This window comes from Lithobates pipiens, unplaced genomic scaffold (assembly GCF_037356315.1).
Source record: "Lithobates pipiens isolate NorthernLeopardFrog02 unplaced genomic scaffold, aLitPip1_a1.2 Scaffold_1, whole genome shotgun sequence".
NCBI classification, from domain to species: Eukaryota; Metazoa; Chordata; class Amphibia; order Anura; family Ranidae; genus Lithobates; species Lithobates pipiens.
The window spans coordinates 16,871,716-16,895,379 of record NW_027507685.1 but is presented as its reverse complement, the minus strand read 5'-3'; the positions used below and the strand labels follow the sequence as shown (position 1 = coordinate 16,895,379).

At 44.0% G+C, this 23,664-nt stretch overlaps 1 protein-coding gene across 1 annotated transcript in view; it reads left to right on the top strand.

Annotated features, from left to right (window-relative positions):
* Nucleotides 1-23,664, top strand: part of AMMECR1 (AMMECR nuclear protein 1) — a 244,754-nt gene that overhangs the window by 200,000 nt on the left and 21,090 nt on the right. Inside the window, exon 5 of the mRNA XM_077479542.1 lies at nt 10,233-10,323. Within this exon, the coding sequence (XP_077335668.1) occupies nt 10,233-10,323 (91 nt within the window). The remainder of the gene's footprint in view (nt 1-10,232; nt 10,324-23,664) is intronic.

Here is a 23,664-nt window from a genome sequence, read left to right as displayed (position 1 = left end):
TTGTAGTAGACTCTCGGTTGACCAGGATTCCCCTCATTGGCTGAGATGGCAGCAAGGTGCTATTGGCTCCTGTTGGGGTCAGTGTGCCAATGAGGAAAGAGTTGGTCTGATCCACGGCTGTCTGGATGCTCAGAGCAGCGTCTCGGGACACACTTGACGGTGCATGCGGTCTGTGTCAGGGTTAACCTATCAAGACAGCCCATTTCGGTGGAGTGGAAGATCTGTCTCAGGAGCCTTACTCGCACGCTCTTTTTTATTGGTAAGTGGATGACCCTCAATTTTAGAGGCGTGGGTACTCGAGTGGCTAGTCGTGCAGGGTTCCCTCCTCCCCCCGGTCTCTGGTTTGCCTCCTGTCCTATCGGGCAGAACCTGGGCTCCCCGCCTTGGGCATCCCTGAGCGGAAGGGGACCCACTCTGCTGTGGGTTCCTATGCCGTGTTTCTTTGAGGGGTATGCGAGGCCGCGTTGTGGCCACCATTTGCTGTGAGGCAGCCATTTTTGCAGAGCCATGCTGCTTACTCTACCAGTGATCCAGCAGCCACATTTGAGCGTAGAGGAAGATTAACCCATTCTGGGGTGGACCTCTCATTGACATGCATTTGAGCCAGTTATTTGAATGCATGGTGGCCGTTTTTCTTGCAGCCAATACGACAGTCTGCCGAGAGATTCCAAAGCATCAGAGGGATCTCATTGTTAAAGGTATCGGGCAAGAGAAGGGTACAAAATTTCCAAGGCATTAGTTATACCATGGAACACAGTGAAGACAATCATCATCAAGTGGAGAAAATATGGCACAACATTGACATTAACAAGAACTGGATGTCCCTCCAAAATTTATGAAAAGACTCTACGAAAACTGGTCAGGGAGGCTGCCAAGAGGCTTACAGCAACATTAAAGGAGCTGCAGGCATATCTGGCAAGTACTGGCTGTGTGGTACAGGTGACAACAATCTTCCATATTCTAAATATGTCTGAGCTATAGTGTAGAGTGGCAAGACGGGAGCCTTTTCTTACGAAGAAAACATCCAAGCCCATCTAAAGTTTGCAAAAAACACATCCGAAGTCTCCCAAAATAAAGCATGTGGGCAAATGTGTTCTGGTCTGATGAAACCAAGGTTGAACTTTGTAACCGTCCAAGAGAGGTGTTTGGTGCAAAAATACTGCACAAATACTACACATCACCAAAATAACACCATACCCGCAGTGAAGCATGGTGGTGGCAGCATCATGGTTGGGGGCTGTTTTTCTTCAGCTGGAACAGGGGCCTTAGTCAAGCTAGAGGTAATTATTAACCTCCAGATATCTGTCAATATTGCCACAAAACCTTCAGGCTTCTGCTTTAAAGCTGATGAACTTCATTTTTCAGCTCACAACCACCCAAAGCATACATCCAAATGAATCACCAGAATAAGATTAAAGTTTTGGAATGGCCTGGACCTGAATGCAATTTGAAAATCTGTGGGGTAATCTGAAGAGGGCTGTGCACGGGAGATGTCCTTACAATCTGACAGATTTGGAGTGTTTTTGCAAAGAGTAGGCAAATATTGCCAAGCCAAGATGTGCCATGCTTGATAGACTCGTACCCTAAAAGACTGAGTGCTGTAATAAAATCAAAAGGTGCTTCAACAAAGTATTTTAAGTGCTAGTTCACACCAGATGCAGTTCTGTGTGCTTTTTTTTTCTGCACTAAAAATGCATGCAGGGTTTTCCATGTATTCGAATGGCTCTAGTTCACACCAGTGCAGTCAGTTCCAATCTGTTTCCGTTTCAGAAAAGTAAAGCGTGCTACATTTTTTTTTTTTTTTTTTTTTTTTCTCTGTACAGAACTGTAATGGAACATGGCAAATTGTATCAAAAATGCACTGGAACTGCGTGTGGTGTGAACTGTAAGCAAAAACTGATCTGGAACATATACTGAGTGCATTTTTGTGGTGTCAACTGATCCCAAGTGTGTGCATGCTTATGCAGCCTTATTAGTATATTTTTACTTTCCTCCACCAGTGCAAAATGTGAACGCTCACATGAATCAGATTGCATAGGTGGGAATACCCACTATTTTCGTGTGAGAGTTCAGTTATACAACTGTGGCCGAACTCGCATTGCGCAAACATCACATGTGATTGGCACCTAGGGTGTGGGTGTGAATCACATGCAATGTCTGAGATAACACATGTGAACCTAGGCTGATTCCTGTGCGGGTTCACAGTTCGCACTGCGATCTCCAAGGCGATCTGGGGTTGTCATTAACATGGTATTGACAACTGCAGCAGTTCGCAGAGGGTAATGAACTGCTTGCAGGATAGAAGCGATGCGGGAACCGGCGCTGTAATACTTGTCGCCTTTTTTTTTTTTTTTTTTTAACACATCACAAACTACATTTTAATGGGGGTAGGTGAACTTTTTCTATCCACTGTATGTTATCTATAAGTGTCTATTCAGTTGCTGCTAAACACTCCCTTGTTGAATATATGAAGCAAAGAAGTGCAGTGCATTCTCTCAATAGTGCAAGTTTTTTATAGCGAACCTTAAATTAAAACTTTGTAAAATAATGGTGAGACCCTCCAACACAGTAAAATATCCCCCAAAATGTACTTATGGGTGATATGGAACTTTCCAATCCCTGCCAGCTGAGGGTTTCTAGATACCCTACCATATAAAGGGATATATCAGCAATGTATAGAAAAATCTTCAAAATAAAAATTGCCTTTTGTTAACAGTGGTGGAACCCTCCCCACTTAAGAATTCGCAAATATAAAAATCCAATTCAATCTGTATAATCGTGAACGCCGACCCACAATATCCTATTTTTCACCATAAAAGTTCTTAAAAATGTGCAATTCGCGCGCCACATATTAGAGGTCGACCAATATGGGTTTTTCTCTGGCTGATACCGATATTTAGAAATCGCCATGGCCGATTATATATTTTATTTTTTTTCCCCTTTCATCTCATAAAATCTAACAGTTAGACACCTTTCCCACTGGGGCGTTTTTCAGGCGCTTTAAAATAGCGCCTGTAAAGTGCCTGAAAAACGGCTCCCCTGCAGTCTGTGTGGAAGCCCCGAGTGCTTTCACACTGAGGAGATGTGCTGGCAGGACGTAAAAAAAAAAGTCCTGCAAGCAGCATCTTTTAAGTGGTGTATACCGCTCCTCCACCACTCCTGCCCATTGAAATGAATGGGCACCGCTGCCAAAGCACCTGCAATGTGATTTGGCAGCGGCGCTTCATGGGCACATTAAACCCCTTCCTGGGCCGCTAGCTGAATTATAAGTGCCCCGCTAAAATAACGGTAAAGCGCCGCTAAAACGGCCAGCGTTTTAACGTCAACGCCTGCTCGCTCCAGTGTGAAAGCAGCCTTCAGACCCCTTTCACACCAGGGCGTTTTGCAGGCGCTATAGCATTAGAAATAGCGCTTGCAAAACACCCTAAAGAAGCTGCACCATTGTGTGTAGTGTGAAAGCCCCGAGGGCTTTCACACTACAGCGGTGTACTGGCAGGACGTCAGAAAAAAGTCCTGCCAGCAGCTTCTTTGGAACGGTGAAGGAGCGGTGTGTTTACCGCTCCTCCACCGCTGCTCCCTATTGAAATCAATGGGCAACGCTGTAATACTGCCGGCAAAACGCCGCTATTGCGGCGTATTTCTGGCGGGTTTAACCCTTTCGCGGCCGCTAGCGGGGGGGTAAAAGTGGCGTTTTACCGCGCACGCTTTCGGCAGTGTGGTGTGAAAGGGGTCTTGGTGATAAAGAAAATTTCTTACATTTATTAAACAAAACAAACATCCAAACAGTTAACGTGTATGTATAATTTAGAATGAAATATATAATATATATATTTTTTATATAAAATGCTAAATACCTTTTCTCATCAGCAGTTAGAGCAATCTTGTGACTTCGATCAGTGTCTAGTTAAAGCTTGTAGGAGGAGTTTTCATGCTCCCTGGATTTTTATGAGATTGCAGGACCCTTGACCCTCTTTGGACCATGCTAATTGGCCCTGTGCTGATCACAGGCACTCTTCCAAACTAAAAATATAGCAATACACACCAAACTGAGCATGTGCAGCTTGCCCCCAAGGCCCCTACCTTGGCTTGCCTCATGGCCCCTACCACCACGTCCAGACCTGCTATCACAGGGACCAGTGTTCCAGCCTACTTTACAAATGCAAAATTTAACGGTTTGGCTGTTGAAACCCACATTCTGAAGAATCGTGGGCTTTCAGGCCCAATGATATCTACTTTGATTAATGCAAGGAAGCCAGCTTCCAGAGTCATTGAGAGTCTGGAAGGCATATATTTCCTGGTGTGAATCCAGAGTTTGGCATCCTAGAAAGTATGTCATACGTAGAATCCTTGCCCTTCTGCAGATGGGGTTAGAGATAAAACTGGCTTTGAGTACTATCAAGTGCAAAGTCTCAGCCTTATCGGTATTGTTTCAACGTCTGATTGCTTCGCATTCTTTGGTCCGAAGCTTTATACAGGCTGTAGCGTGGCTGAATCCACAGATTAGAGCACCCCTGAACCATTGGGACTTGAATTTAGTTCTGTTGACGTTACAGAAACAGCCTTTTGAGACAATATGACATATTCCTTTAGCATTTTTGACAAGGAACCTGTTTTTTTTTTCTTTTCTGGTAGACATTTCTTCTGCAAGAAGGGTATCTGAGTTGGCGGCTCTTTCTTGTAAAGAGCCATCTTTAATCATTCACAAGAATATAGTATTGCGTCCACATCTTATCTTTCTGCCAAAGATGGTTTCAGGTTTTCACCTAAACCAGGATATTGTTTTACCTTCATTTTTTTTCCAGAACCCTGTTCTAAGGAATACAAGTCACTACATTCTTTGGATGCAGTGAGAGCAGTCAAAATCTATTGAAGGTGACTGCTCAGTTTCGCTAAACAGATATTTTGTTTGTATTGCCTGAAGGTCCTAGAAAAGGACACGTGGCATCAAAATGGATTTGGCAAGTAATTCGAGCTTATGGTTTGAAGAGGAAAGTTCCACCTTTTCAAATCAAAGCGCACTCCACCAGGGCTGTTAGTGCTTCATGGGCAGCACATCACCAAGGCTCCATGGCTCGAATCTGCAAGGCCGCAACTTGGTTTTCAGTCCATGCATTCACCAGATTCTATCAGGTGGCTGTAAGAATTCATGAGGATATCGCCTCTGAGCGCAGTGTACTGCAGGCAGCAGTATAGGTCCTCGGGTCTGATTGCACCCTACTTGTGTTTGTCACCTTCCTTCAGGTGGCATTGCTCTGGGACATTCCATACAGTAATTACTGTAGCTTTGTGTCCTGTGAGGTACGATAAAGGAAATAGGATTTTTATAACAACTTACCTGTAAAATCCTTTTCTTGGAGTACATCATGGGATACAGAGGTCCCTCCCCTCTTTGGTTGCTTTGCTACAAAACTGAGTTGCTCCCAGTAAGGGGAGGGGTTATATGGGCAATTGAACTTCCTGTCTAGGGTGTGCCAGTGTCCATGACCTACCTGAAGGTGCCATATAACCAATACAGTAATTACTGTGGCTCTGTCCCGTGATGTACTTCAAGAAAAGGATTTTACAGGTAAGCTGTTATAAAAATCCTATAAAGAGCGGCAATTTAGGAAAAAAACACTATCTTTTTGCTATAATATCCCAATTTTTTTTTTTTCCCTCAGTTTATGCCAATATGTATTCTTCGACATATTTTTGGTAAAAATTGCAATAAGGATATATGGATTGGTTTGTGCAAAAGTTATAGAGCCTACAAAATAGGGGATACATTTATGCCATTTTTATTTTTCGGGCTGTGATATTGCAGTGGTCACCTCAGACACTTTTGACAGTGACAATAATACAACGATCAGTGCTATAAAAATGCACTGATTTCTGTAAATGTCACTGGCAGTGAAGGGGTTAACATTAGGGGGCAATCAAGGGGTTAACTGTTCCCTCACTGTGTTCTAATTGGGGATGGGACTGACTAGGAGAGATGACAGGTCGGTGTTCATCATCAGTATGAACACTCAGTCTCTTCTCCCCTGAGAGGACCGGGATCTGTGTGTTTGCACACACAGATCCCGGTTATTGCTCTGCCATGTGCGGTTTCCCGGTGCTCATCGCACCCGCCAGGCACTCGCGTCGGCAAGCCGCGGAAGCCCCCCCCCCCCCCCCCCCCCCAGTGGCCGAAAGGCAAAGCGACGTAAGGTGACATTTTGCCCGGGGGAGCTAACCTGCTGCAGTAAAACTGGCGGCTGGTCCGGAAGCTGTTAAAATTATATCTAACAAATCTTAAATCAAGTATTTTAAATCCCTTGTAAAGTCTTGATTTAAATCATAATTTTTAAAGAGCAACTGTCATCTCTGTCCCACAGCGACTCCTCCTTTGACACGCTGACGCCGACTGTCCCAATTAGTATGGCTGGTGATGTGGCAGTGACACAACATGGTGAGGCATGTGGCTGCAGCAGGTGAGTGGATGCCCGCTAACCGGTGCTGCCATGATGGATCTGAAATGACAGGTGCTCTTTAAATGCAAGGACTCATTCTTGCTGTTGGAATGTTTACTATTTGCAAAAAAATGAAAGCTTCCTCTTTAGAGTAAAAAGCTGTCAGGTTAATAAATATTCCCAAACTGAGTCTTACGGCCTGCTTCCATATTGCTCCTCAAGGGAGGAATTAAGCATGTGCAGAAAGGTCACAAGGTTTAGAAGTTTCTTAGGTTTTCGCATTTTTACTGCTTGCCTTTCCTCCTCACACTTGGAGCTGGGTACAGATGCCTTTCTCTTTGAACAATCGTACAGTTTTTAGTGTACATAGATTTACAGAGTTGCAAAGTAATGGGATGAAAGAATATTGCTGAACTTTGTTTTATCTTGTGGTTACTGTGAAATTGTGTGAATGCATAAATGCAGTGCATGTTATCTCAGCTTGCAGAGCTCAGCATTGAGCTCAGCATTGAGCTCAGCATTGAGCTCAGCATTGAGCTCAGCATTGAGCTCAGCATTGAGCTCAGCATTGAGCTCAGCATTGAGCTCAGCATTGAGCTCAGCATTGAGCTCAGCATTGAGCTCAGCATTGAGCTCAGCATTGAGCTCAGCATTGAGCTCAGCATTGAGCTCAGCATTGAGCTCAGCATTGAGCTCAGCATTGAGTTTACCAAAAATGTAAATATTGTGGAATAAAGAGCCTCATGCTACATAAATAAGCTCCATTTCATCCTGAATAAACTAAATTATTAATGTATCTTAAATAGGAAACTATCTTTGATAGCTATTTACTCCAAAAGCCTTTGATAAAAATTTGATTTTTTTTATTTTTTTATCTTTTTATCCACCTGGTTTTTGGCACCATGCATTCAAGTAATGTATTCTGTTGACACCTCTGGTCAGTAGGGGTGGCTATGCTTAGTTTGTAAGTTAGGCTGGCCATACGCTATACAATTTTCTTTAATTTTCTTTAGATTTACCTTCAACTGTGTAGTGCAAGGGCCTGCCTGACTGCATACATATTAAGTGTTTAGTTTTGACCTCCTATTACCGTATATACTCGAGTATAGGCCGACCCGAATATAAGCCGAGGCCCCCAATTTACCACAAAAAAAACTGGGAAACTTATTGACTCGTGTATAAGCCGAGGGTGAGACGTGTCCGTCCATCCCTGTGTGTCCGTCCATCCCTGTGTCCCGAGCCTGTGCTTCTGCCATGCCAGGATCGCCGCTCTTCTCGTCTGACAGACGGCGTCGGCGCCTCGGCGGCCATTCCACTGTTCAAAAGCCGCGCCTCCGTCTGTGATGGGCGGAACACTCAATTTCCCAGCAGTCTGTGTTCCGCCTATCACGGACATCCTCTCATCCTCGTCCGTAGTATGAGGATGAGCGGACGTCCGTGATAGGTGGACCACTGACTGCTGGGAAATTGAGTGTTCCGCCTATCACAGACAGGGAGGCGCGGCTTTTGAATAGTAGAATGGCCGCCGTCTGTCTGCTCGACACGCTGATCGGGCAGGCAGACGGCGATGACTCGAGTATAAGCCGAGGGGGGCACTTTCAGCCTCAAAGAGGCTGAAAATCTCGGCTTATACTCGAGTATATACGGTATATGGTTTTGGTCAATCTAAAAGAAAACTGAATAGGAAAATTGTATAATGTATGGCCACCCTCAGTTGTGTTGCATGGATAAAAGTCAAATGTTTGTAACTAGAGGTGATTTAGTGAACATGTTGTACATGTTTTGTTTAGGGTGGCCTCACAGGCAAAGAGATTGCACAACGATTTATACTATCACAATGTGCCAGCATGTTTTTCATTCAGTTGAATTAGAAAAACTGCATACTAAAACATTGAATGCCCTGATGAGTTTATTAAATGTGCTGTTCATCTCAATTGTTACAGCAGTAAGGAATAGATGTACAGTAGGTTTGTTCTGTCTACTACTATTACCACATAGACAGTAATTAGGATTTTGCCAGTAATTCCCTGGATAATGGATGTGCATGTCACGTAAACTGGAGATCATGCAAATGCCTGAGCATTCGCTTGTGAATAATCTGATCACTGTGAATGGGTCAGCTCTATCATTCGCTTGTGAATGTCAGCTCTATCATTCGTTCGTTTGTGAATAATCTGCTCAATGCGTGAATGGGTCAGCTCTATCATTCATTCGCTTGTGAATAAACTGATCACTGTGTGAATGGGTCAGCTCTCATTCATCACTGCGTGAATGGGTCAGCTCTATCATTCATCACTGTGTGAATGGGTAAGCTCTATCATTTATGCCATAAGGATTCATCATCCATCCTGGCACAAGATTAATTTTACGCATCCAGAGTTGCAAGTTATGTGCATTCCCGAATGTCTTGGCTTTGTTGTGTCCATGTACTATCTCATTCTAAAGTAAGCTGTCTGCATTCCAGGAATATCAGTCTGTTAAATATAGCTCTGGTGTTTACTGTCTAACTAATGCTATTGAAGTAGTATTGACCTGTTGAGCTTCGCTATATTTTTTTAATCAATATATTCTAGATGTACTGTGTGCAGACGGCTTTTTATTTTTTGTTGTAAATGCTTTTTTGCAGACTTGTACAATAGCCTCAAAAGTCCACGTCCTCAAAGATATGTTTTGGTCATATTTTTTATCCATCCTCGCATAAGCTTTGTTTTATGTTTAATGTTGAAGGGGTGCCCATTTTCAGTAAAGTGGAAAATCATTACACTTGGAGTATTTTAGTTTTGCAATTAGGGAAATGCCACTCTTTAGGCCACCAAACAGATTATTTGGTAGGTGTTCCAGAGCTTGCAGAGATTTTCCATTGACCCTTATTGCTCCAGCCCAACTTCCATACAGCTAACTGGCATTGCAACTTGACCTCACTCTCTGAGCACTACCAAAATGTAATAATGTAACCTCATGTGCGGGGATTTAAAAGTGCCGCAGACTAAAATGGATATCGGAAAAGCATCAAAGCCAAAAAAGTTGCTGCTCTGGGAGCCAAGGGACAGGTCGTCTTGGGGTGAGAACATCGCGGGCGCCCTGGACAGGTAAGTGTTCATATTTTAAGTCAGCAGCTGCAGTATTTGTAGCTGCTGAATTTAATTTTTTTTTTTTTGGTGGGACTTTGCTTTAATTACACTACACTATATATGTAAAGTATAGCATGAGGTACAAAACAGTGATATTTAACAGATTGACTGCATTTTCTGAAAGATTTTGCTTGTCAGTGGTTACCTCCATTGTTGCTGGGCATCATACATGATTTAAAGCTCAATTCATTTTTGTCTAGGGTGCCTCTTAAATGCAGTTTTACTTTGGTGCTCTGAAAAAGTTGTAGGTACCCTAATGTCCTCATCAGCCTAACATTGTGAAGGACACTAGGGGCCTGCCCACAACAAAGATCGTTGGAGGGAAGAGGAGAGTCTGTGCCTTTTTTAATGGTACACTAGACCAAGATGAGCATTTAACACTTGTGAGGGGGAGCCCCACTGCAAGTGTTTTTTGCTTTCCCCCCCATCCCCGAGTGTAGCACATCACTTCTCATTCTTCACTCTTTTATTTATTTTGCAGACAGTTCAGCTTGCCATCTTTGTACCTCCAGTTTAACATATAAACTCCTTTTTTTATTTTGCAGCGTTAACTTCTAAAGGACAAGCAAGGGAAATGGCCAAAATTCTTTGTGACCTTCCACGCAGCTCTAGAATAATTGTTATATTATCTCTGCTGCAATGTACTAACCAAACTACCGGTTTCTTTCAGGTGGGTGTACATGGCATTAGAATAGAATTCATCAATGAAAAAGGATCCAAAAGAACCGCCACGTACTTACCGGAGGTTGCAAAGGAGCAAGGTCATTGATGTACTTTATTTCATAACAATTGGTTAAAGAGTTAAAAAAAAAAAATTACAAATTTCATACAAACCAGAAATACAATATGTGACCTTGCATTGATGTCAGATGGTGGATCAGATAATTGTAAGGCTTCTATCTTAAATTTGAATTATTTTGTGAATGTTTTCTGTTTAAAAATGCAGTAGTTTGCTTCCACTGTAAGGCTAGTATTTGTTTTAAGGGAGCCTGTCAACCATTTAGGTTTTGTAAAACCCTGCCTAATAGCAGTTGCTAAAAGATGCATATTTGTCATCCTGAAAACCCCCATCTGTGCATCTGATAAAGTGTAACTCTGCAAAGGCGTTAATATCTCATGTTTGAGCCTACGTCCACCCACCTGATTGCACTCTGTTCAACAAGAGTGCCCAAAATGGCCACAGAAAAGCTTTTATTGGGCAGGGAGACTGGCAGCTTGGCAGTGTGTAGCCCAGATGTCATGCAATTAGTAACTAAATCAGAGACGTAGGAGTAGCGGTTAGATTGTAAAGGTAATGGTATAAACATTATATTTTTTACCCAGGACTTTAATTTCAATTTTTTTTTTAATGGATGGGTTTGATCAAACTTTCAAATCACCTAATTCTTATTTCAGATTTGTTTATTGCTTGAGGTGCATCAAAAGCTAAAATCTTTGTTTAGGTGTACTGAACTTGCATTCAAACTATAATTTTTAGTTGCCTTTTGCTAGACTGGGTGTGAAAACAAAACCTATTACGACTTGCTTTAAAAGCCTGATTACAGGATAGTTATGGACAGATATGTTGGTGAAATCACTTCAATAATGTGTGCTGCTCACGATTTGTAGAAACTCGTATACATCCTTGGAGCCCACTTGCTGTGCCATATTTCCATGATGGTGTACTATATACAGATTTGCAAATTGTCCCTCTAGTGGTAATCTGTATATAACAAGTTGCAGCTAGCGCCCTTGGTGGATGAGTTGCATCCACTGCGTACTGTTCAGTATATATCTGAGATGATGCATCTAGATAAGGATGGGGGGTAAAAAAACTGCTGTAGCAAGAATAATGTATAGAATGTATATTATGATTGTATATGTATCATTTATATATATTTTTTTTTATTTATACTTTAGTATATACCTCATTCACTGCCAGACCATTTTTAGTGCTGTCATAGTTTAACGATTTCTTCTCTTTATAAGGCACACTAAAATTTCCAGGACATTAACACTACCAAAATGACTCTTGTTTTAGAAAGTAGATGCACCAAGGTGATCTTGTTTTTCCTACAATTTTGTGAACATTAATAAACGTGCTGGTGTCAAGGTGGTTAAACTATGCAGCTTGTTGATGCAGCAATAGGTAAAGAAGCATTGTCGGTCATACAGAGGAGGGAGATGAAGAATCTAATGTACTGGTTACTCCTGAAATAGTCTACAAAAAGGGGGGGGTAGGATTGTTTTACTTGCCAATAAAATCATTTTCTTGGCGTACAGTAAGGAACATGGGCTTTAAATATAAACTGGTTGTTATATTCACCTGCCTTCAGTTGACGAGACACCATAAACCCCCTAAACAGCTCCCACTCCCGGCTAGCCTCTGTTTTTTGTAGCAGGCATAAAAGAGGCCATAAGAGCAGAGGAGAGAGTCCTCTACTGTACTCCAGAAAAAGATTTTACTGATGGAGTAAAAGGTTTTCTTATGATTATACCATACGGAACAGATGTATCCTTAAGCCCAGTACACTCAGGCCGAATGCTGGGCGGCATTTGCCGGTTCAATAAAAACTGTCTGACTTTTGGCCCGTGTGTATGGCAGCAGCTCTGACAGAAGCCAGCTGTTGGTGACCACCTTGTCCCTGTACAAAACTAAGAAGGACTTCTTATGCCTCGTACACACGATCAAACAATCTAGTGGAAAAGTCCCCCTGTGTGTAGGCTCCAGCAGACTTTTTTTTTACCCAAAAGTCCGGCGGACTTGGAAAGTAGTTTTGCACTCCAATCTTTCCGCCAGAGTCGCATTTCATCGGACAATCCGGCTGTGTGTGCGCCAGTCCGCCGTACTTTTGAAATGAACTGACTTTTCCCGCCCGGAGAAAAGTCCGCTCATTTTGAGTGCATCTCCAGGTAGCCGGGGCCAGCGAAGGAGGCGTCGCTGGCCCCGTCACCTGGTATGGACTTTAAGGGGAACCCCCTACGCCGAAAAATCGGCGTGGGGGTCCCCCCTAGGTCCACATTGTTATTAAAATGGTATTTCTATATACCTGACAAAGACCCGCTAGGTGTAACTAACGCAATTACAATACTCAAGAAACCCTTTATACTAATGCTGCAGCATTAGGAGACAAACATCCTGACAAAGACAATAAGAGATGAGTCGAGACCAAAGTTCAGGAGTTGTCTAATTTATTGTGGGAGGGGCTGCACTTTATATGCACCCTTATCAGCCAATCATTGCATAGAACATGGGTGTGGTTAATACATAGGCGTACATTACACACCATCATTACTCATGTCATCTGCTTCTGAATCACAGTCATGGGATATGTGGCCCAGACATATTGTGACACAATCTCTTTATTTAGACCGCATAGAACGAGACTGCCTATGCAAGCTATATTTCCTTATGTGCATGCTTACAGAAAAACTGCTACAGTCTGCAGATACAGAATCTAAGCACAATCCCATATGAACTTACAAAGATGGAGTCACTCTGGTTCAGCCATATTACTACACACATTAGACACTTATCCGAGCACGCTACCCGGCCGGTCAGGAAAGGGGGTGGGGGACGAACGAGCCCCCCCCCCTCAGCCGTACCGGGCCGTGTGCTCTCAATGGGGGGGTGCCTTGGGGAAGGGGGGGCCGCGCCATATTGATAAGGACAAGGGCCTCTTCCCGACAACCCTGGCCGTTGGTTGTCGGGGTCTGCGGGCGGGGGGCTTATCGGAATCCGGGAGCCCCCTTTAATAAGGGGGCCCCACTGATACCGGCCCCCCACCCTGTGTGAATGAGTATGGGGTACAATGTACCCCTACCCATTCACCTGTGTAAAAAAAAAAACACACAAGGATTAAAATAGTTTATTGCCCAGCTCCGGGGGTCTTCTGTCCGTCTTCGGGGGTCTTCTTGCCAGACTCCTCCGCTATCTTCTGCTAGCTCTTTTGCTAGCGGAAGAGCCCGGCCTTCTTGTTCGCCGCCCTCTTCCGACTTCGGGGGGTCTTGTCCCCCTCTTCGATTCTTCTTGCCGGGCCACCGCGCCTTCTAGCTCTTTTACAGGCGGTGGCCCGGTCTTCTGTCGCCGTCTTCTGTTCTTCTCTTCAGATGTTGCCTCGACGCATCCTCCAATCACAATGGCAGGGACGTGGCGCGCGGCGACTTATATAGGGACATCGCCGGATGATGTCCCCGCCTATTATGTCACAGTCCCAGCATCCTCTGGGACTGTGACATCATAATAGTTGGGGACATCATCCGGCGATGTGCCTATATAAGTCGCCGCGTCCCTACCATTGTGAGCGGAGGATGCGACGAGGCAACATTTGAAGAGAGGAAGAGAAGAACAGAAGATGGCGACAGCGGCAACAGAAGACCGCCTGTAAAAGAGCTAGAAGAAGGCGCGGTGGCCTGGCAAGAAGAACCAAAGAGGGGGACAAGACCCCCGAAGTCGGAAGAAGAGGACGGCGGCGAAGAAGAAAGCCGGGCTCCTCCGCTAGCAAAAGAGCTAGCAGAAGACAGCGGAGGAGTCCGGCGAGAAGACCCCCGGAGAAGGACAGAAAACCCCCGGAGCTGTGCAATAAACTATTTTAACCCTTGTGTGTTTTTTTTTTTTTTTTTTTTTTTCTTTTCACAGGTGAATGGGTAGGGGTACATTGTACCCCCATACTCATTGACATGGGGCAGGGGGCCGGTATCCGGGGGCCCCCTTATTACAGGGGCTCCCGGGTTCCGATAAGCCCCCCCGCAGACCCCGACAACCAATGGCCAGGGTTGTCGGGAAGAGGCCCTTGTCCTCGTCAACATGGAGACAAGGTGCTTTGGGGTGGCTGCGCGGCGGCACCCCCCATGTTGAGGGCACGCGGCCTGGTACGGCTCAGGAGGGGGGGGAGCCGTCGCTCGTCCCCACCCCCTTTCCTGGCCGGCCGGGTTGCGTGCTTGGATAAGGGTCTAATGTGGACCTAGGGGGGGACCCCCACGCTGATTTTTCGGCGTAGGGTTTCCCCTTTAAGTCCATACCAGGCGACGCCTCCTTCACTGGCCCCGGCTACCTAGAGACGCGCTCAAAATGAGCGGATTTTCCTCCACGTGTGTGGGCGAGTCCATTCATTTCAAGTCCGCCGGATAGTCCGCTACGTGTGTACGCGGCATTACAGGATAAGTCTGTTACTTCAGAGACTGTTATAGCCGCAAGAAAGGCCACCTTGTGTGAAAGAGCCAGACAAGGGAATATCCCTAATAGATTTGAATTGGTGGTTTTAACACTGGCTCTTGGGACTAGAGATCTGGATAAATCCAGAAGGACCACGGAGCATCTGCCAGATGTCTGAGTGCCAGGTCCTCTTGGGTCAAGTCAGGGCAATGAAAATCGCCAGAAAGCCATCTGTCTTGCAAAGAATCCTGAAGTGGAAATGCATATATCAGGCTCAACTCCTCTCAAGCCTTTGAGATGTGTGGGCCCATTCCCCTGATCTAAATGTTGATGACTCCGCTTTCCAATTTTCTTTGCCTTTTAATGTGAATGATAGACTGGGATAGAATGTGAGGTTCTGCCTAAGAGAATCAAACCTGATTTCTTTTGCAACTGCTTGATTCCTGATGCCTTCTTAATTGATGTAGAACCTGGGCATGGCATTATCCAACTAGATAATCATTGGGTGTCCTTACAGAAGAGGAATCTAGTGTAAAAGGGACAACTTAATTGCCCTGAGTTCCAGAATGTTGATGGAAAGACTTCCTTTTATGACCATGTACCCTACACCAAGAGGGTGTTAAGGGCTGCACCCCAGACCGACAAGCTGGCAGTCATGAGAATCTTGCATGATTGTGGAGGGAAAAGCTTCCCTTCACTTTAGGACGGTGGGTTTAAAACCCAGTGATGGTCTGGCCCCCGGGAGTCAGATGTGTAGAATGGTCCAATAGACACAAGCGAGAGTCTGACGCACGATGCCAGAATGTTTGTCTGAAGTGGTAATGAACATATAGTACAGCCTCTAAGGAGGCAATTATGAGACCCAATACCTTAATTTAGGCACAAACTGACAAATTTGTCTCAGGGTAGTAAAATCTTCTTGGCTATCAAAAACAAACTATAACTTGCGCTTAGTGGAAAAATGTGAAGTAAAAAAAAAAGTAAAAATTTAAAATAACTTGAGAGACCACAGCTGCTGTTGCAAAGGTACCAAAACCTTCATGGATGAAATGTATAGATAACAGCCCTAGCGGAAAAAGTGCTACCATGTAACACAATGTTGCACACTGGACAATGTGAGAAAATATTCATAAGGTGTTAAGTGCTTCCAATATGTAAATATAATATCAGCGCTAGCAGAATAAAGTGCTATTATGACACTAGTAACACACTAAACAATGTGAGAAAATCTTAAAAAATGCTGGGTACTTCCAGTAGTAATAAATATTACTGGATAAGTGTTTTCAATTGGATCCCCCCTCTCGTGACCCCACTCACCAGAGTTACTGGACCCTCAGCTTTGCAGTTCAGGGGTCAAACAGGCTTATAGGTTTGAGGAGATGTAACTATGTAAACCGGAGGTAGCGTCACTGGTTCACTATACCGGAAATACGCATTTCCGGTAATAGTGAACCAGTGACGCTACCTCCGGTTTCCGTGGAATGCACACTGACAGTGCGAACCCTGAAACCCACTGATGCCTGTTTTTGCCCATTATCTCGTGAGTGACATGTTAGCAGCGCAGTGTGTTTTGTACCGGCAGTACTTCACGTTTTCTCTTTTACCTCGTTCTATATCAATACCCTGGATTCCTGAGATCTATCACCTTTGGAAACGTGGATATTTACGCTACTACACCTCAAACCTCTAAACCCATTTCACCCCTAGACTGCAAAGCTAAGGGTCCATTAACTCTGGTGAGTGGGGTCACGAGAGGAGATATCATCTGATTGGAAGCACTTATCCAGTAATATTGATTACTATTGAAAGCACCCAGCACTTTTTGAATATTTTCTCACATTTAGTGTTGCATTGTGACATATAGTAGCACTTTATTCTGCTAGCGCTGATATATTTACATATTGGAAGCACCTTATGAATATTTCCTCACAAAATCTTGGATATGGCCTATAGAGAAGTCCAGAAACTCCAACCTGTTTGGTCCTGCAATAACGTCATCAGAAATCTGATCCACCCAAAACTCTGCAGAGTTTATCCTGTCTGGGGATGATGGCTGTCGGCAATGGGATGACTGATTCTTCAGCAGTTGGTCCAGATTCCCCATGATATGAATCTCTCAAGCATTGCGAGCTAAAACAAAGGCAAGCACCTTGGTGAAAACTCAAATGCCCATAAACCAGATAGAAGGGTTACAAACTGATAATGCTGGTCACTCACTACAGGTGGCGTGTGTTTTGTGCAAAAATGGGAATGTGTAGGTAAGCATCCTTGATGTATAGGGAGGCCCAAAAATCCCCTGGATGAAAGACAATGACTAGTCTGCAGTTCTCTATGCAATACTTCTTGTTCTACAGGTAAAAAAAAAAAAAAAATTGAGAACTTTCAGGTGCAGAATGGGTAAGACTACCCCATTGGGCTTTGGGAATGTAAAGACATTTGAATACACTTTGAAATCAATAACTGTAGGAAGCAAGAGACCTGCCCATGAAGGGGCTATGGGCCATGTTTTAAAGCATGAGGCAGGGTGGAAGCAGTGTGAGAATCTACAACTAGAACTTCCGGGCTCCAGGATACTACACTGAACCCACGTTTGTGGATTTGTTGGGACTAGAAAACCGGTAAGGCCAACAAACTTCCTCCTCCACTCAGATTAGTGGGGAGCTCCCCATCGCCTGGTACAGGATGTGGCTGGCTTGGAGGGCCATGTCTTTTTACAAAAGTTCCTTTCTTAGACTTGAGAGATGAAAGGACAGCTTTGTAACATCAGGAGTGGAAGACCTACTGATGGAGGCATTAGCCCTTTTTTTGGGGGGGGGGGGGGAGAGTACTTTGTGCCCCGTAACTTTGATGTTTGTCCAAAGTGGGACCAAACAAGTGTTTACTATCTAAAGGTAACTTCTCAATGCGGTTTTGCATTTGATTTTAGCTAACCAGCCTTTAAACCATGGGTTTCTATGCACGTGGCTGGTAAAGACGCCACCACCTGAAAATTTGGTAAAGAGTATCTGCCAAAGTATTCACATAGTAGTGTAGGGCTGTAAGTATCAGGTTTCAGTTGACACTAGACAGAGGCATCCTTATGGATGGTACCAGGGCCATGGCCATGTTTGGCTCAGACTGCAATAGAAAAAACTGCAGGTTGCATGATGGGAACTGCCAGGGAGAAGTGTGATTAGAGTGCTTCTAACCTCTTGTCTGCTGTTTAAAAACACAGGATTATCCTTATTTACGGCAGATTACAGGATCTGCCACAAGTGCCCACTTAGGATACTGTTGGGTAAAACTCTTTGGAGGCGAGTATCTCTTTGGGGCGAGACAAGACCTCATACAGGATAGGCTTAACAAGTGAAAGTATTTGCTCGATTTGTGAATTTTAACGATCCCATGCTGGATATTCTGTGGTGATCAGACTGGTCAGGCTGCTCCAAAGCTAAGCAGAGCATACTTCTATAAGAATGGCTATAGTTTCCTTTTTTAGTTTTGGAGACTTTTATTTTTTACCAGGATTTTCATTTTGGTTCTAAGCCTGTAAGCAAGGGAAAAATATAGGGGGAAATGGGACCCCCTGTATAAGAAGTCACAGGCGGACCAAGCCGCTTGTTGAGGGAAATTTTTTTTTACACAATTTGTAGAAAAAAATACGCTGAAAATGCAAAAACTAGGCACCCACCACAACACCTAGACTAATATAAAATATGGCAGCGTTGTCTAATTAAAAGCAACTGCATGTAGAGGTCTGCAGTTTTTATCATGGGTATTCTTCCACTGTGAGAGACGGAGTCTAAAACAAAAATCCAGATAATCATTGTATGATTTTTACATTTGTATTTTTTTGCATGACATAAGTATGTAATCGCCTACCAACCAGTAAGAATTCCGGCTCTCGCAGACCTGTTTTTTTTTCTTTAAGCCCTCCTGTTGTCCACTCATTGCTTGTATTAACTGTACCTGTTTAAACTCGTTACCTGTATAAAACACACCTGTCCACACAATCGGACTCCAACCTTTCCACAATTGACAAGGCCAGATAGATGTGTGAGGACATCGGGGATAAAATTGTAGACCTGCACAAGGCTGGGATGGGATACAGGACCATGGGTAGGCAAGCAGCTTGGTAAGAAGGCAACAACTGTTGACACAATTATTGGAAAATGGAAGAAGTTCAAGGTGTCAATCTCCCTCGGTCTGGGTCTCCATGCAAGATCTCACCTTGTGGGGCATCAATCATGAGGAAGGTGAAGGATCAGCCCAAAGCTACATGGCAAGACCTGGTCAATGACCTGAAGAGAGCTGGGACCACATTCTCGAAGAAAACCACTATTAACACACTATGCCGTCTGATTAAAATCCTGCAGCACGCAGATGAAGCCAGCGCATGTCCAGGCCCGTCTGAAGTTTGCCATTGACCATCTGGATGATCCAGAGGAGGCATGGGAGAAGGCATAGCTCCCAGCTGTTCCTGATTTTGAGGGACTGTCCCTGATTTGGAGCAACGTTCCCCCCCCCATTTGTCCCTCATTTTGGTCTGATCCATATCGTATATAAAATGCACTTTTTATCTTTCAAAATGTTTCCCAGTGCCAACCCTTTCATCCTATTTCTAAATTGCTGCATTTTGTATATTTTAAACATCAAAAAAAGGAATAGTAGTGGTTTAAAAAACAAAACAAAAAAATCTTTGTAGATGGGTGTGTGGCAGGGGGCATGTCCTATACCTACTTAAGTTTGTTAGTAGGTGTCCGTCATTCCCATCTCAAAATGTTGGGAGGTATTGGGAGAAGGTCATGTGGTTTTATGAGACCAAAATATATAGCTTTTTGGTAAAAACTCCACTCGCTGTCTTTTTGGAAGGAGGATGTATAAAGCCCCAAGATCACCATCTCAACCATGAAGCATGCATGGAAGTTGAAACCTCATTCTTTGGGGCTGCTTTTCTGCAAAGGACAGGATGACTCCACTGTATTGAGAGGAGGGTGGATGGGGCCATGTATTGCGAGATTTTGGCCAACAACCTCCTTTCCTCAGTAAGAGCATCGAAGATGGGTCGTGGCTGGGTCTTCCAGCATGACAATGACCCGAAACACACAGCCAGGGTTACTAAGGAGTGGCTCCATAAGAAGCATCTCGAGGTCCTGGAGTGGCCTACCCAGTCTCCAGACCTGAACTCAATAGAAAATCTTTGGAGGGAGCTGAAAGTCTGTATTGCCCAGCGACAGCCCCGAAACCTGAAGGATCTGGTGAAGGTCTGTATGGAGGAGTAAGCCAAAATCCTTGCTGCAGTGTGTGCAAACCTAGTCAAGAACGGCAGGAAACGTATGATCTCTAATTGCAAACCAAGGTTTCTGTACCAAATATTAAGTTCTGCTTTTCTGATGTATCAAATTCTTATGTCATGCACTAAAATGAAAATGAATGACTTAAAAATCATACAATGTGAATTTCTGGATTTTTGTTTTAGATTCCGCTTCTCACAGTTGAAGAGTACCTATGATAAAAATTACAGACCTCTACATGCTTTGTAAGTAGGAAAACCTGCGAAATCGGCAGTGTATAAAATACTTGTTCTCCCGACTGTATATAATAGTGAATTAATGGTTTCCATTTTTTGCATGGTCTGTAAGAGCAAGGGAGCCTCTTCTGCAGTATCTGCCTCTTCTGCAACTTGGCTGCCCCAGTGGGGAGGCTGGAGCTGCACAGTTTTGACCCATATTATCCATGTCCTCAATGTCAGAAATTCTGCCCGTAAGCTCTGGCATTGTCAAAGAAAATTCCTCCTAGAAAGGAAGAAGGCTGGCATGGCTGCTGAGCCAGCTGAATGACCTTAGAAAGGCATGGAGTCAGGATGGGACAGCCATCAGAGGAGCAGGTACCCAGGGTCTGAACCACTGTGCTTACAGTTTCACCAAAAAGCTAAAGGCCTAGCTTGAGCTAATGAGCCCATCAAACCCCCTGTCCCTATGCTTATGATCTGCCGTGCCTTATAAAAAGTTGTTCATAAACTTTAAAGGGTATTAATAAATATCTACAGTAGTTGGAGTGCCTGTAGTGGCAACCACAGGAGTATGGTGTCACCGCTAACTCTGTGCTCAAGGAGATGTGATTTACAGTGGACAATGTCCATAGAGCCATGTATGGGTGGTACAGGTGCAGGAACTGCGTCTGAAATGAGTTGGTGCAATAGAGTGCTACTCAGTTCAGCAGAGCAGGTGTAAAAAGCTCTATTGCTGGCAGCCTCCAGTGCTACCTGGTCAGTAGGGCAAGGACGTAAAAAAATTACTCTTGCCATTTCAGACTCTCCACTCCACAGAACGGCAGCGGGAAATTCCTCAAGGGGAAAAAACAAGTGGGGACACCAGTTATGAAGCTTCTGCCCTGTACTAAACTAATTTCTGCAGGGTAGTTAACCCCTTCCTGGCTTGTCCTCCACAATGTGCATACCCCCGAAGGGGTCTTCAGGGACTTGGCTCCATACCAGGCAGACTCTGGCCCTTTAGAGCATTCTGCGACTCCACACATTGCAATACGTTCCAAGGAGAGTGCCCACAGCAGGATCCAATGCCAAAGGCAACATTACAGGCTGTCTTCATATTTGCCATGTGGCAGGATCTGGTCTCCCAGGGCACTGCCGAGGGGTCAATTGATCCAGAATCTGCAGAAAGGATGCAATAGCTATGTTGATGGAAGAATCACCCTGGAGAAATGGATCTAGACAAAAATGAAACTTTCATACAGGCATACCCCACTTAGAAGTACACAATGGGGTTTATTTACTAAAGCTGGAAAGTGCAAAATCAGACTCACTTCTGCATAGAAACCAATGAGCTTCCAGGTTTTATTACCAAAGCTTAATTGAACAAGCCGAGGTTAGAAGCTCATTGGTTTCTATGCAGAAGTGAGCCTGATTTTGCACGTTCCAGCTTTAGTAAATAAAACACCATTGTGTACTTAAAAGTGGGGTATGCTATAAGAAGGTGAACTTCTCTTTGTAAAGAGAAGCGGCCCATCATCTGAGGACATAAAAAACAGACTAGCTAGGAATCTGAAGGGTAATATCCCAATTGTGTTTTTTTTTTGTTTTTTTTTTGCCAGTGTTTAGTCACTTAAAGTTAACTTCATATAACCCAGTTAAAACATTTTAAAAGGAAAAGTGAGGGCCTTCAGATGGGCTTTTAAATTCTTTCAAGTCAAAAGTTATCAAACAGTACTACCAAGGCAGGGAAATTCTGGTGCAAACAAATGTGCATGATTAAATGAACATGAAGCTTCCATCAACCACTTACAATTTGGGTCAGAGTGTTCACTTTAGAGGCTCTGGGCACTGATCAGGGGCACTCTGTGACATTCAGCTGAGCTTCAATGGGCAATCTCTTCCGAAAGCCAGCTGTGGCATGTGCAGAGGTTACAGAATGGAGGCTGGTAACTGTGTTCACGCTAGTGAGTGAAGATTCCTTCAGATGAGGGGGGTTGGCCCCTTTACACAATTTGGAGTGCGCACTCCGAGACACAAGAATCTCTACTCTCCAGCACAGCATGGAATGCTGTAAGTCGTGCGCTGACTGTGGTCGCTGCACTTTCCACTGGCGCCTTTTGGAGGTCCTCTCCCCTTGCTTGCCCAGCTCTGTTGCAGGCCATGGAAAAATGCTGATCAGTGCTTTTGGGCCTTCAGAGTGAAAGCAGTATTAAACCCAAAAGCAAACATTTTGCAGCTTACCAATTCTTAGATGTGATGGCTGTGTTTGTTTTTTTGGTGTTTTTTTTTTTTTGTTTTTTTGGCTTGCTTCTATTTGCATCTGGTGATCCAGCCAGCAAGTCTTTTTTTTTTTTTTCAAAAGCACTAGCTCTCAAATTTATATGGATGAGACAAACCACTTAACCCTGGCAGGGGTGATTAAAATTATCAGCTTTGGTTTATTCAGGCAAACCCTTTATCCCAAAAAGAAAAAAAAAAGTTTGCTGTAACTGTTTATAAATTGTGAGCTGGCGTTTGGCTTCAGTTTAACGTAATCTATATTTGCTAATACGTTTAACACTACCTTCCCCCCACCAGACTGACAATTCTGCTGGCTCCTGTGCTCCTTCATCCAGATTTGTTGCGCTAATACAGGAGGTATGTTACTGGCCAGTTCAATTGGGGGGGGGGGGGGGGAGCCAAATAAAAGAAAACTGATGCAGCCACCACATAAGCTGTCGTATAATACATTTTTGGGTTTAATACCGTTTGAACTTGGACTGTAGTCTATAGCATCTTCGTGTTCGGTTCATCATGCACGTCTGTTTGCACTGGGTTTTCCCTGCTCTGTAGTGACTGGTTTGAGTTGACTTATCTGGGTCAGTCGTTTACTTTTTGGCTACAGAATGGATGTATACTAATCCCCTTCACCAGTGCTGTCCTGATGGCGCCAGTATAAACTTATTTTGCCTATGTTTTGGTACAGACAATACTACTACATTGTTCTAAATTTCTTGCATTACCCAGTGAATTCTTTGGAATATTTAAGGACTTGACTTCTATCCTGATTTAAGCAACTCAGATTATTCAATTTTCTTTCCTTCCACCATGGGTGGAAATAAAGAAAATTGCTAGAATCCCCCCATCAACAGTGAATGCCTTCCGCAGTGCTATTGTGCTCTGGTGTGTGTGTTTGCATTTAGCCAAAGTTTCACTTTTAAGGGTCAGTCAATCTAAAACCGTTCATTGTAACATACAAGAATTCATGGTTAAGATTTTAGTTTAGTCCACCTCTGACTGCATTCATTCTACAGTAGCGTAAAAAGTGCAAAAAAGCACGCCACGCGATTGCAGTAACATTTGTTGTTAATGGCATCCCAAATGCAGCTAGCATGTGAAAAATGCGCAGCAGATACTGCAAAACTCAGAAAGATGCTTGCATTGCTTTGTCAAGTGTAGGGCAGCTTACTGAAATAAGCAGGCCACCCTATACACAGCACAAAAATGCTACCTGGTGCG